Source organism: Fusarium venenatum (assembly GCF_020744135.1).
Source record: "Fusarium venenatum strain MPI-CAGE-CH-0201 chromosome Unknown EDB82scaffold_4, whole genome shotgun sequence".
In the NCBI taxonomy this organism is placed as follows: domain Eukaryota; kingdom Fungi; phylum Ascomycota; class Sordariomycetes; order Hypocreales; family Nectriaceae; genus Fusarium; species Fusarium venenatum.
The window spans coordinates 3,619,215-3,632,754 of record NW_027072132.1 but is presented as its reverse complement, the minus strand read 5'-3'; the positions used below and the strand labels follow the sequence as shown (position 1 = coordinate 3,632,754).

The 13,540-nt window shown below is 45.1% G+C and overlaps 5 protein-coding genes and 1 non-coding gene across 6 annotated transcripts; all 6 read right to left on the bottom strand.

Annotated features, from left to right (window-relative positions):
- Window positions 1-668: 668 nt before the first annotated feature.
- Window positions 669-1,829, bottom strand: EDB82DRAFT_514511 (uncharacterized protein). The gene is made up of 2 exons (XM_065608963.1): window positions 1,789-1,829; window positions 669-1,736 (listed from the first exon to the last, which is right to left on the bottom strand). The coding sequence occupies exon 2, from the start codon at window positions 1,683-1,685 to the stop codon at window positions 1,119-1,121; it is 567 nt and encodes a 188-aa protein (XP_065463367.1). The 5' UTR covers window positions 1,686-1,736; window positions 1,789-1,829; the 3' UTR covers window positions 669-1,118.
- Window positions 1,830-2,653: 824 nt separating this feature from the next.
- EDB82DRAFT_514509 (concanavalin A-like lectin/glucanase domain-containing protein) lies at window positions 2,654-3,931 on the bottom strand. Its single transcript, XM_025738164.2, has 4 exons — window positions 3,667-3,931; window positions 3,352-3,617; window positions 3,010-3,304; window positions 2,654-2,957 (listed from the first exon to the last, which is right to left on the bottom strand). The coding sequence occupies exons 1-4, from the start codon at window positions 3,752-3,754 to the stop codon at window positions 2,785-2,787; spliced, it is 822 nt and encodes a 273-aa protein (XP_025592952.1). The 5' UTR covers window positions 3,755-3,931; the 3' UTR covers window positions 2,654-2,784.
- A 2,054-nt stretch (window positions 3,932-5,985) lies between these two features.
- EDB82DRAFT_t241 lies at window positions 5,986-6,075 on the bottom strand. Its single transcript has one exon. It is a non-coding gene; the product is annotated as a tRNA-Glu (tRNA).
- A 184-nt stretch (window positions 6,076-6,259) lies between these two features.
- Window positions 6,260-8,656, bottom strand: EDB82DRAFT_514504 (uncharacterized protein). The gene is made up of 6 exons (XM_025738163.2): window positions 8,260-8,656; window positions 8,088-8,213; window positions 7,958-8,041; window positions 7,397-7,914; window positions 7,143-7,343; window positions 6,260-7,096 (listed from the first exon to the last, which is right to left on the bottom strand). Exons 1-6 carry the CDS (start codon window positions 8,518-8,520, stop codon window positions 6,292-6,294), a joined length of 1,995 nt encoding a protein of 664 aa, XP_025592951.2. The 5' UTR covers window positions 8,521-8,656; the 3' UTR covers window positions 6,260-6,291.
- Window positions 8,657-8,858: 202 nt separating this feature from the next.
- On the bottom strand, window positions 8,859-9,698 carry EDB82DRAFT_541129 (uncharacterized protein; the record flags this gene model as incomplete). The annotated part of the gene is made up of 3 exons (XM_025738162.1): window positions 8,859-9,149; window positions 9,197-9,413; window positions 9,463-9,698. 3 exons carry the CDS (start codon window positions 9,696-9,698, stop codon window positions 8,859-8,861), a joined length of 744 nt encoding a protein of 247 aa, XP_025592950.1.
- Window positions 9,699-11,367: 1,669 nt separating this feature from the next.
- EDB82DRAFT_318305 (uncharacterized protein) lies at window positions 11,368-13,089 on the bottom strand. Its single transcript, XM_025738161.2, has 6 exons — window positions 12,702-13,089; window positions 12,616-12,652; window positions 12,327-12,562; window positions 12,048-12,280; window positions 11,871-12,001; window positions 11,368-11,822 (listed from the first exon to the last, which is right to left on the bottom strand). The coding sequence occupies exons 1-6, from the start codon at window positions 12,858-12,860 to the stop codon at window positions 11,425-11,427; spliced, it is 1,194 nt and encodes a 397-aa protein (XP_025592949.1). The 5' UTR covers window positions 12,861-13,089; the 3' UTR covers window positions 11,368-11,424.
- Window positions 13,090-13,540: the final 451 nt, after the last annotated feature.

Sequence of the window (13,540 nt, the reverse complement as noted above, 5' to 3'; positions counted from 1 at the left end):
ACTGAAGATGGACTTCCAGTTAGGATGGGCTTGGAGCCTCATTATTTGAAGCAGGTCCCTCATCATGATCTTCTCTGCCATCGCGTCTTTGCACTCGGTATTTAGATCATCTGGTATTCCTGTTTCACGAAAGATTTCCGTGACAATGCTCTCGCTGAGCGCATAAGACTTCCCAGGAGGCAGTTTGTTGACGGGGATAGCACTACACCTGTAGACGCTAAGATCAATCTCGAGGGCTTAACCCAACGTTGATCTTTCGCACGATCTCTTCCCCGTTTTTCGCTTGTTGGTCGGGCTCGGCCATCTTGATGTAGAGTGTGGGTGTGACAAGAGAAGAAGCTGTTGATAATACTTTGAAGAGTAGAAGAAGCAGATTTTCTCGTCTTGCGTGGTGCTGAAGTTACGTTTATGAGTGGGGGCAGCACCTGAAGTTGCCAGTTGCTGTCACTGACAGCTAGGCTCGGCAAGTGAACAAAGAAACGAAATATCAAGGCAGCCTTGTAGCCTAGGAAACAACCTGGGTCTAAATTTTGTAATTATTCTCAAAGGTCAATAATGAGAATCAAGGTCTGATATATCGTACATCATGCTGGAGGTGTCGGCCATGATGGCTACAAGTGTATTAGATTATTGAGAATGAAGAATCACTATTTTAATTTTTATTATGATCCAGGCAAGTGTATTTAATATCCCTTTTCCATTAATCGGTTCATGTCCAACGAAATGTTGATTTTGTGGCCTGAAATAATATGGTTCACTTCAGACTAGAAAGTCTACAGTGAATCAATAATCAGAGCACGGCGATCAACAGCCCCCTTTGCTTGAAAACAACAGAAAAGTTAGATTATTCATTGAACAACAATCTCGAGGGTGTTCTTAAGTCCTCAAATACTCCCCTACTCGCCAGTATGTCAGGATCGAAAAGCCTCCTCTAACTGAGCAAGCCGATAAATCTCGTCTGGGGTACACTGAAGTTCAGTACATCGGGTAAGACCTTCCGGAATCATCCCCGTCTGGCTCAGACTTCGATGCCACTCTCTCTCGATGTAAAGAAACATCTTGGGTCCCTCATCCACCTTGGTCTGAATCTCCTGGAGAGAAGTCATGATGTCTTTCTTCTAGCCAGAGACCGCCTCTTCCCGGAGAACAAATCCAGCAATGGCCGCCTGCGCCTCTCTTTCAACCGCGTTGACCCTTTCATCATGGAAATCTGCAAAGAGAGAAAGACCGTGTCGCACATTGTTGACGATGGTTCGACGTTTGTCTTCTGGAAGTCCCTTCCGAAGGGGCTTGAGATCGGCTACATAGAAACGAAGGATGTCGGCCCCGATACCGCACCATGGCATGTCCTTTCGTCGATTGGGTGTTTCGACAGTGTATTCCCATTCTTCGAGATCGTCGTCCATGAATTTGGTGATTTGATTCAACATCTGAAGGTCATAGTGCAAATTCCATTCTAGAACGAGAGATTTCGTTTCATAGGGCAGGACACGAAGAATGGGCTCGGTCAAGACTTCAGTGACTTTGGTTCGAAGAGGTTCGCGGTCCAAGCCCAGGTTGCCGATTTCGATAAAAAAGGTTTCCGGCTTGTCTGAGTGCCTCTCCCCTTGTGATAGTCTTTGTCTCGACAGTAGGGGGCGGATCGAAGCTGTCAATAGAAGAAACGGATTCAGAATCGGAATCATTGATTCGAGATGGCGAAGACATGTCGAAGTATGCTATTCCTCGCGGTGCTACTGTTGTTGAAATTAGCGACACGTATAACACAGCATCCGGTATGACACTGACATATAATGATGACTTTTTTTTTACAAGATCTTGGATGATCTCAGTCCTGGTGGTCCTGGATCTTGATTGAAATATTGTCTTATTTTATGGCGTTTGTTAAGGCACACGCAAACACCAGTCGAATGCCGTGGTTCTTTGAATCAAAGATAGCTGTATAATGAAAATAAGGCAATGTGAATACAAACAAGACTGGTAAAAAAGGAGGAGATGAACAACGGCTGGAAACAGAAATTTACTGGGTGCTAACGACGGAATAGCAGCCTACCATTCTACCAGTCTTTGCCAGTGCCTGCCACTTGGCTGTGGATTAACTCCCTTTATTCCCTATTTTATGCGACTGGCTGGTAAAACATACGCAGCTATAAAACATCATAGATTCTTACCGGATAGATTGTCAAAAGATGCCATACGTATCTAAAGATTTCGGAAAATGGACAAACTGATTGCTGTCCTCACAGATAGAAATCTATCTGGTACAAGAAACGCAGCTATCCGAGGCAAAACGATCAGAGACGAAATACGGACGTCAAATTTCATCTAATCAGAAGCTCGGTTCCGTGATCTAGAGGTCCCCGGTTTAATTCTGGGCAGAACCACACTTTTTGTCTGGTTTGATAATGCTGATCATTTCGAATTTGGATGCTGGGCATCAGAAATACCGACCGATGGAAGCATAAAAGACAGAATCAGTAGATCGCTTTATGCTCCTCAAAGTATAGTTCTTAGACTATTAATTTTTATATCCCAAGACTTACGAAACCATTCTTTCTGCTACCTACTAGGTTGCTGAGTTGTTGCTGTTCATATAGTTGCTGATCATGTTGGTGGGCGGAAGAGAAAGATAAGATAAAGCTTGGTTCGGGACAGCAGTGTTTGTGTTGATATGACTTGATTATTATCTATCGTCTATATACTATCTAACGCTCATTATTGTTGGTATTCCTCCTCTTCATTAATACATATCATTAGTTATCCTTAAATCATTAAATTATCATCTTAAGCAGTCTTGATGCTACCATGATTACCAGAGTGGTCACCATAGATGTACTCTCGGACAGACTTTGTTGTGGGAGCATCACCACCAGCGTAATCAACGATGGAAATGCTCTTGTAGTAAGCCTTGAAAGGAGCTTGGCTGAAGTCAGTCATGCCACCAGCCCAAAGAACAGCTGAAAAGATTGTTAGCCTTGGTTCTACGGAATCAGGTTGGAAAAAACTTACTGCCCTCAGCAGCATCGGGAGATCCAGCACACCATGTGCCGAGCTTGATCTGCATGGGAGTTTGGGGGTAAGCAGATCCACCCTTGGCATCCTCGTATGTGAGTGTGCGGACGACAACATCGTCGATGATCCAGTTAACGGCTGCGGGTGTCCACTCAATGGAGTAGACGTGGAACTGTCCGATGGGGTTTTCGACAGGGTGGAAAGCTCCTCGGTCGTAGGTGCTCACGTCACCCTTGCTGAAGTAGTTGGACTGGACTTGAACATTGTCACCTCCTAGCCATTCCCAATCAATCTGTGTATTGTTAGTAGACATTCATTCTAATCTAATGGTAGACATACCTCATCAAGACAGTCAGATTGCAAAACAGCGCTGGTAACAATACCAACACCGGAAGAAGCTTGGACTTCAATATCGACACGGCCAAACAAGATGTACTTGCCCGTGGCAACTGTAGGGGCTTGGTTGGGTCCAGAAATTGTAAAGACGGCACCGTTGGCGTTGTGACTGATTGATGTACCGGCGTCTTCCTCAAAAGCTGGACAAGCTCCCTTTGTGAAGTCACAGTGGACGGTGTCCTTGCCAAAAGCAGGGTCAGGAGGACATGCTAGAGGGTGTAAGTGGTTGCACAAGAGTGTTTAGATTATGAAACTTACAAGTTGTGAGAGGGTTGCAGCTTGTGAAAGTCTGTGCTGAGACAAGAGGTGCCACAAGGGCAAAGGCAGTGATGGCTTTGGCGAACATGGTTGATGTAAGATGGGTGAGATGTTGTGTAACAGAGGACAACAGAGAGGGAGAAGGGTGAGGTGAGGATATATAATGATTAAATACTCAATTGATAGAGAGAGTCAAAAAGAAAAAAGAAGGGTTCCTCATGCACGTTTAATAGTGAGACTTGTACCCAAGAGATTGAGCAAGTGGAGGAGGCTGGTTCAAGTCTAGTTGGGGCTATTACCATTTCCAGCCTTCCCCCTGTCACAGCCTCGGTCTATGGTCGATGGTCTGATGGTTAGAGGGAGAGTCTGGTCTCGTATTCTGGGTCGACTAAGCAACACCCCTGTCCTGGTTGTCCCGTCTGCAAGCCACTTTAACCAGTAAGGGCTTAGCTTGATCCATCAACTAACCACCCCATATTCCCCGTCACGGGCTTAGATCTTCGCTAGGTACCCACGGTCCCAAGGGTTTTTAGACAGGTGAAGAGGTGAATCATTGTTTTTGGTGTATGTGAGTGGACGGGTTCGGCACGGCATAGATATCCAAACTTAAACTCGGTTGTTAGTGTCTACTAAAGGTAGTGTGGTTGGAAACTATTGGAGTCTTAGTAACCAACAAGACAAAATCCCGACCGACCATTATACAAGGGTCTAGACTAGATCTGTGGTGGGGTTGTATGCGCAAAGGGACTTTTCTGCCTTACTGTATGCACTCTAGACAGCCAACACTGCAGAGAGAGTTTGCAGACAGACAACAAAAAGAAAGGGTATCAACGGAGAAGAGTTTCCTGATGCTGACGTCAGGATTATCACGAGATAAATTACAGGGGGGATTATCGGTTATCCTCCCCTGCAAATCTTTTCGTGTAGTGGAAGTGGTAGGTAAATCGGCTTGACCGGAATGGAAATCACCTGCGCTAAAACGGTCAGCCATACGAACCCAACATACGAGAAAAGCAAGAGGCTGTATTCATTGGGAAGAAAGATTCTGTTTTTCTCTCCGCTTTAGCCGATTATCGTACAGACACTCTCAAACACTGCATTTCTGTCTGACAGATCTGGATAACGATGCAGTGGAGCTTCTTGACAATCGAAATCTCACTCTCCATATAATCTGCACATCAATTGTTTCAGTGAATTGATGATCTTGATGATCATTATTTCTTCCTTGTATTGATGTCATTGAATAGACAATCACTCTAATTGTCTCTTGATCGATCAACTCATTTGTCTCCCTTGCCAAGATGTTGGTTCAGCTGATCAGTCATGAGGTCTTGTCTGGTCTGTCTATACCCCGCTCAACATGCACCGTATCTATTACCCACAGATCCAACGTCGTTTGTCTCACTGACCGCTATCAACTCTTCCCCGCTTGATGGATGCTGATCTAAGCTGCTCAATCCCTTATTCAGAATACCTTCCTTTTCGAGATATCACGACATGCTGTATAATCCATCGTCTATCCTACCTATCCATGCATGCGACCCTCGTCTCTGTTATCCGAGCAAATACCTATTCACCATTCTAAACGACGAGACATTGAACCGAAAACTCGAGAGGGGAAATGCATTATCACTTATGGATACTTCCAGGCTAATCCTCAGCCTCACGATCTAACGTAAAAAAATAACAAGGGTCTGTCTGTCTTGAGTCTTCCGCATACCCGGACTCCTCACACCAGAGTCAATCACACGTTACTCCAAGACAGCGCGCTCTCGAGTCTTGACCTGCCATTGTTTTTGTTCGTCCCTCTGCTTCAACATTCTATCGCTCTCGCCGAGACTTGGCAAATATCCGCAAGGCTTACTCACTCAGTCATCTCCGTTTACATCTAAAAAATACTCCCCGCTACTAAACGGAAGCGTCCGAAACGGTTCAAAACCTGTACGCCACAATTAAACAAATGGTGGTTGACAAGACAATGAATGGCCATCAATCAAAAGGTTATTCCGACCGCTTGCATATGATCCTTTTCCATTTAAACCCGGAAGCCAGGCTGAATTAAACTCGCATTAATGACAGGAACAGAAGATTGGTCAAGCCATCAAAGGCAAATCTTGATCTGATAGCGCCTTGGCGTCATGACAATACGTGGTTGGTTGTCAAGAATTGGTGTTGGCTTTATTCCCAGCCAGCCACATTGAAGAGCAGGCAGTTATCCAGTACAATTGGCGTTGGTTGAGGCTCACACAACCAACCATTTACAAACAAAAAATGCAAGACACGAACGATCCAGGTCAAGAGACAATGCGCAAAAAGAAACTCCGGTACAGGGAATCGAACCCTGGGCTCCGCGGTACTGATCTCTCAGATTATGAGAGCGCGAAATGTTAGCCACTACACCATACCGGAAATCGGAATTGGTGATTGTTGACAGGGAGTTCGGTATTGGTGAAGATGTAGATCACCAGTTGCGAGGATAGGGTCGGGTGAGAGAGCGACGTCATTGAGCATCATGGACAATGAGGCAGAGAGGCACTACAGTGGTGTCCAAATGGCTGTTCGAAACGAAGATCCGTGCAGTTCAGATGTAATCCATAGAATTCAATAATACTGACATCAGATTCCCTACCATATCTCCCACTTCTGGTCCCCGATAGCACAAAGCCTATTAAACAACTCGTCCCTCCTAACCATAGCAGTGACAAGAACAGCATTTCCCTTGTCATCGACAATCTCGACTCCATCAACAATATCATCCTCCAAGGCCCATCCAGCAAGGAGTTTCGCCTTTGCTCCGTAGCCAGAATATTTATTCAATGTCACAATATCTGCAACTGGTATAATCCACTCTGGCTGCACCTCTTGATACTGTGGGCTATCCAAATAGCCCACAGAAGACTTCTTGGAAAAGCACAAAGCTGGTGCTGCAGTGTCGGTGGTGAGATATGCGAATCCTCTCTCGCCGCGCCATCGACATGTAAATTCCACTGGCCCTGCAATGGGAGGCTCTTCTCTTGGTGATGTAGCTCCAAGACGGTTCTTGGCTGTCTCGGACCCCGTTTTGGCACGCACTTTGTCGACGCCTATAAGTGTCTTTGTAGCTGCTTGAGCAATCGGTTTGACGATACCGAGAAGTTTGCTGCGTTTCTTGCCGCCACTTCCAGACTTGCAAGACTCATGATCATCACCGCCAGTATCTTTGATAGTTCCGAAGTCTTGTTCTGTCGCAGCGTGAATTTCTTGTCGGTTCACACCCAGTGGGCTGTCGTCCCCTGTTGCGCCTATGACGTTGTCATCTATTGAGTGCGGTTCACCTGGCGGTGGGCCTTTGGGCACGGGTGGCGGTAAGAGTGGTGTTTTGTTGTGTTCTCCTTGTCGAAGAAGGTTTATTGTTAGTTGGGAGTCTGTTGGTATCCCTTTGAAAGCGATTCTAAAAGTGTAAGCAATATTTAGTTCGGGGTGTCGAAGAGTCTTACTGGTTCATCGCAGATTTGAAGCCGTTGTACGAGGTTCTCAGAGAGATACTACCAAAGAATGCAATACCAAAGCCCAGAGTCGCAATTCTGTAGAACATGTATGGAGACACAAATATGGATAATATAAAAATGGGAAGAATCGTCCGGATGATTCGTCGTCGAGCAACATTTCGAGGAAAAGGGGCAGTGGGATCGATTAAACTGTAAGCCCAAATTAGCCGCGTCTTTCTTTAAGGCCAAGGGATGAAACTCACTTGGCACTGCGTTCCCAAATATCACAAAACCGACAAATCCAATGCATGAGTGGCCTCATTTGACTCCACATCAGCTCTTGCATAGGTGATCTAGTCTTATCCCATGAAGGATTTACGACTCCAGCAGCTTTGTCTTTCGCTGTAGTTATCCTGGTAGCCATTGATCGAGGATCCTTTAGGTTTTCGGTCATTCCACCTCCTCTTTGAGATTCATCATGCTGTGGATCTTTATCGACAAAGATGTTGACAGACAGTGCCACAAGTCCAGTAGTTGCAAAGTTGCTGGCTTCTCGTTCGAGTGTTTCTCCTTTTAAATTCTCCGGAGCTCCCGTGGCGGTGTCAATGGTACCTAGCATTCCTGCGGGTGGTTTTATCAAATGGCCGCCTTGATAGTGGACCAAAGATGGCGGACAGGGTGGAAACAAGGTATTTCGAACTTTTGGGGAGAGGAGAGTTGCCAGTAGTGTTGCTAGGAATATCGGCATGAGGAGGTTGAGATACCATGCAGTAAAGTATGTCTTTATTCTTAGCAAAGTTCGCATTACAGGCTAAATTACTTACAACGCAAAAGGCCGCTGTTCGTCTTGGCTCACGCCAGGATTGAAGTCGTGAGAGATGCTGTCTAGATATGATGAAACTGAGGATCTATAATCATCAGATATAGAGTACAAGCAGGACTAGGGCGACTTACCGCTCCCATGTAGAGTCTTTCGAGTTGGGCTCGAAGCTTATTTGGTGAGAACTGCTCTTGTTCTGCAACTTCAAAATCCATCTCGCCCTCTGGATGGTTGGGAGTGTGCTTGAGATGGAACACTCGCTGCAATATTATTAGCCAATGATCCCAGGTATGATGTTTTCCTTACTTTGTTAAATCTTCGTATGAGAAGCCAAGCATCCTCATTCTTTACACCATTAATGGCATAGTCCTTTGGATGAATTTGATCAGTATGCCAACCAGCATCTGTGACCTCCAAAGATCCAACGGCCATGGTCTGTACATCGTGTGTTTCTTTGTTTGATGAGACTGCGTCGTTGTGCACACGGGTATAAATTGTTGATTTTCCATCCTCGTTTTTGCCCAGGTTGACAGCTATCTGTCTCTTTTCGTCCACAATGTCCTCCATAATTTGAATGTTGAATTATTCAATAGAGGATAATTGTGATGGAACAGAAATTCGGTTGGGAACTTGGCGTTGGATAGCCAAGGCTTAGTGGATGATGTCAGTTGGGGGTTGTCCTGTCCTTTACCACATCTCATCGTCATATTGATTCAACCTTGTGACTTGATAACGCCATGAGGAGCTTTCACTCCGCCCAGGACAAACACTTTCAACAAAGTGAGTTTAGTGAATTTGATCATATTGATTTATGAATTAAAGAGACATGTCAAAGTGGCGATAGCTTCAATTACTGTGTTGACTCTATCTATTGACAAACAATTCTGGTATCTAAAATAATAACATCAATTATGGTTCTTCTCCATCTTAATCAATTCCTTCTTTCCAATCTCAGCCATGTCTGCGTTCAACAAAGTCTCCTTGGTGAGGCCATTGACAGCTTGATTCAACAATGCAGCCGTCATCTCAGCCCTTCCAATACTAGGAACACTGACGATGGCATGCGAGAAGAAGCGAAAAGCCTGCTTCACAAATCCCATGTCTGGGTCTGTAATCATTCCAGATTTTGTGACGAGGACCTGCATTCTTCCATCTGATAGATGCGCGCGCTCGAGAATTTGCTTTTCTACTTGGCCCTGGAATATGTTAGTTGTAGTCAATTTTTGGAAGTTGAGAGACATACCCGTAGTAGACAATAATCTCCAAGAATCCACGGTTTCTTTGCTGGGTCTCGCTCAGCGTTGGAGCCGCTCACGTAGATAAACCTCAAAGGTTCTGGTTTTCCCTCGCGAGGGAGCTTAGCAAAAGTATCGGCTGCATAGAGTGCGTATTCGTAGCAGATCATTCGAACTTGTTCCCAAGTATACTGCTTCAATTTGGCCGGTGTTACTCCAATAAGCCTGCTCTCGGTCAGCCATCACGTAGTGTGACGGACGCAGTGGTACATACCATATGCAAGCGTCTGCGCCAGAGATCTCATCCTTGACGTATTGGGGATAGCTCTTAAAGTCGGAACAGCTGACAGACGTAAATTTCTCTTCAAATTCTGGTCTTCGTAGATCTTCTGAGAGCTCGTGGTCGCGCCTTGAGAGAGTGACGACTTTTGTGATTAGAGGATGGTAAAGAGCTTGTCGAACGACTTCTTGGCCGACGAATCCTGTTGAACCTGCGATGACGACTTTCATGATGGCTGTAATAGATGTATGTTGGGAGAAGAATTCCTCAGCAATTCTACATGTAGATCAACTAAATGGACGTAAATACGGTGTCAAGACAGCTTGGAGGGTCAGCTTATCTATACTCCCGCTCCCACTGACGTTGGCGCAAGAAGAGAGCGCCTCAATTAACCAAATGATGCTAGGATCGCACGAAATTAAAAGAAGGTCATTGAACCTGATTACTTCCAGCTAATTGCTTGTTGAGTTGCCGAAACCGGGTGAGTGGTCTGGAATGTTAGACCGGATTGGGGTGGAAGCGAGAGATCCATAGCTAAAGACATTCCAACAAGATTCGTTTGCAAGCCTAGATCGACAGGGTCCAGGTAGTCGTGTTTTTGTTTTCTTAAAATGATGTAACCATTCCTATACCAACTTGAGCTTCATGTGACGACGCCGGGTATTGATAGATAGACAGCCGCATACCATTTCTGACAACTCAACCGCCTCTGAATAACATCCAAAGAAAGAGGGGTAATCAATCGGTTAATCTAGCCCTTAATACAACAATTTTTGATTTTATTGCCTACTCGACATCAGCCCTAAATCGAGCAACCTCTTGATAGCTCCCGACAACTATCGGAAGTACTATATGGTCGATAAGATAAGAGGACTCTAGAGTATAGGATTATAACGAAGCCATTACTTTAACTCCAGAAGCACGCTAAATGTGTCTCGCTTCATGTGCATCCCACTTCCCGAACTTGTGCTCTCCCTCTTCCATTTTGACCGTGACCAGGTCTTCCATGGCCTCTTTCTCTCTCTGCCTGAGAAGATGTAACATAAGTGCACTCCCGATATATCAAGCCAATGCTCAGATTTTTCTCGATAAGAATATTTGGTGGGTGAAAGTCTTCCATAAACAAAAGCGTGTTTGGCTGGTCGTCCACTGCAGAAGTGAGACGACCCTCAAAGGTTCGGCGAAACGAGCAAAAATATCAGGTTTCGAACCCATAAATTACAAAAAACAAGGAGGGCCGAGTGGGTGAAAGGGTTTTTAGGTTCGGGTTTTAGAGAAGGTTTGTAGGTTTATAGGTTTTAGGACGGATACCACTCGACCACTCCTTGTTAATGGTATACAGAGTTGGATTGATATATAAAAGTATCCCGACCCCAAAACGTTGTTATCAGTAGATAAGTACCCCAGGACATCTCCATTTTGCGGATTTAATTTTCAAATCAGAACCATACTTTTCCGTCGCGGCGATACTTCGTTCCCCCGTGTTGTACAGATCCAAAGATAGTATGTTTTGCTCAAGTACTAGGATGCCCCTATTAAGGTCTTACACTCACTATATCTAACTTTTCGTTTTTCTCCGATCCTTGTAAATATGCACCGTAAGAACTTGCATGGGTACCTTCTTCTACGGCAGATTTGTAACAAAAGAAGATGTGGCGTCACAAAGTGACAGGTTAATAGGCTGAAGTCTGGCCGTGACTGATCACATTATTCAAAACAAAGAAGAGTCAGGTAGGCATCTTAGGTAAGCTAACCTCGAAGGGGTATTTCTTTACACGACTTCAAAACTAAAAAGACAATCTGTATCGACATACGGAGTTCTGAGGAGTGATAATGACTAGAGTGTAACAACCTAAGCATGTATCACAAATAGAAAAGATTATAACGAAAGAAAATAAAGCCTTGTTGCCTCATATTACACTATATATCCTAAAACTGTCATCATAACCAACATAATTATCTCGACCGGGCATTCGAAACCATCACAGTGGTCTCATTCTTGACCATAATTCCCCCGAAAGGTGTTCCAGCCTCGAACTCCTCGGATTGGTTTCGTCCATGTGCAGGTCCGGTAACAGTAGCCACGTTTCCTCGGTATCGATCCATAGCATGACTCTCAAAGTCTGATGACTGGCGCTCCCGGTCGGAATCGGCGAGTTGATGTGTCGAGCTCGACTCGTCGTTATCCTTGTTGTTTGGCATCGTTGAAAGGCGAATCGTGTTCTTGGTTTGGCTGCGACCGTGGCTTCGACCGTACGAGTGTCCGTAACTGTTGGCGCTAGAGTTGATGGTGGACCTGGGGTTGGTGCATGTGAAGATGTAGACACAGGCTGGTCGGACGGTAGGAAGACAGGCTGTGATGGTTAGCATGGTTACGATCAGTAAGCGCCTTGGATACTTACTAGATACAGTGACAAGATTTACTTCGACCGAGGCCCAGACGACGATGGTGGTCAAGTTCCAGGTGAGGTTCTCGGATTGGGCATCGAATTGGGTTGAAGCGACGATAATGACCATGGCTGATATGCAGATACTGCTACTGTTAGATGCGCTGCAAGCCATAGGAACTGAAAACTTACACAATACCAAAGACAAACATCAGCGAGATACCAATCTTTTGCGCAATAGGCAGCTGCAACTTTCGAACTTGTAAGATGGGAAGTGCAATAATGCAAACATCAAGAATAACGTGAACGAGAATAGTTCCAAAAAAGAACTTCTTATCTTCAATAGCGCAGTATCCTTGATCACCTCCAGCAGTCGGGTTCCAGAATCGATCGATAGGTACGCAATGCCAAATTCCCATAAAGGTCTGCCCCTATTAGTCTTTGCCTTGTATTGTCTCGACGTATACTCACTCTAATGATGATCCAGATCAGAGCAGAACATGCCAGGATTTGAATCGGTAGCTTGATATTGGTAACTCGGAACATGCGCCAGTAGAAACTCAGGATCGATGCTTTGGCGCAGAACAGGGCGGTCGCATAAAACAGTTCGGCGATGTAGAGGATGAGAGCATTTTTCATCAAGATTTCGGGTTTCGTCCTGCCATTATCGACGTCGTTGATATGAAGACCGAGGCCTTCTTGGATCCCTATTGAAGATGTCAGATGCAAGTCGCCGTTCTTAGGGGTGAGTAGGACATACAAATAGGGATGATGACTACCCAAGCAATAGCTACAGCCTGTAAAAGTCAGTAAAAAGAACAAAAAGAGTTAAAAAGATTGTCGTACATAGCAGCACAATGCAAACCAATCATCCCACCAGAATTCAATCCTCGTCAGCCGTCGACTCAATAGGCGCAGTCCAATAAAGATGGTGGCGGCGCCGAAAGTAATGAATTCCGACGTCCACAAATCGAGTTGTCTCGACTCTTTTGGAGTCGTTTCCATGTTGAAGAGACCTGACAGTCTACAGATGTGAATCAATGTTGGACGGTAAAGATGTCAAGACACGAGATTAAACAAAAAGAAAATAAATGAAAAGAGGCGCGCGTCAAATAGATTAGCGAAAATTGTCGTTCCTTGGGTATCCTCTGAGTGATATACGACAACACAAAAGAGATCGGCATCAAACCAAGGCTGGTCAGAGTTGTAAGCTGGGTCACAAGCGAATGCCTCCACAACGGGTGATAATAGTAGGGATTACAAAGTTAAAAATGTGGCTGCTCAAATGATGGATAAAAGGTTGGGTTGTCATGTCGGTAGTAGACAGATCTAACACTGGCTGTCGGGCTACTGCTCTATGTACAGTCTTGGGATGCTGGGATGGGATGTCACCGAACTCCCTAGAATGCGAGTCATCTCGTTGCAGTGATCCTACACAATATTGTAATTACGTACAGTACAGACTACACACGACAGCCTTACCTTGGGCTCTTGATTCGTTTGAGCTGTGCATCCATGGATCTTGGCTTGGGTTACAGTAGACTTCTTCAATGCCGATCCCTTTGTGGACTACTAACCAGTAAAAGTTCCCCGACTGGCTCGTTGGCTGATCAAAGTACCCCTTGCGCTAGCTGGGGGTTTGACGAACAACACTGTAACTTTTTACCCAAGAGTATCAAGGATAT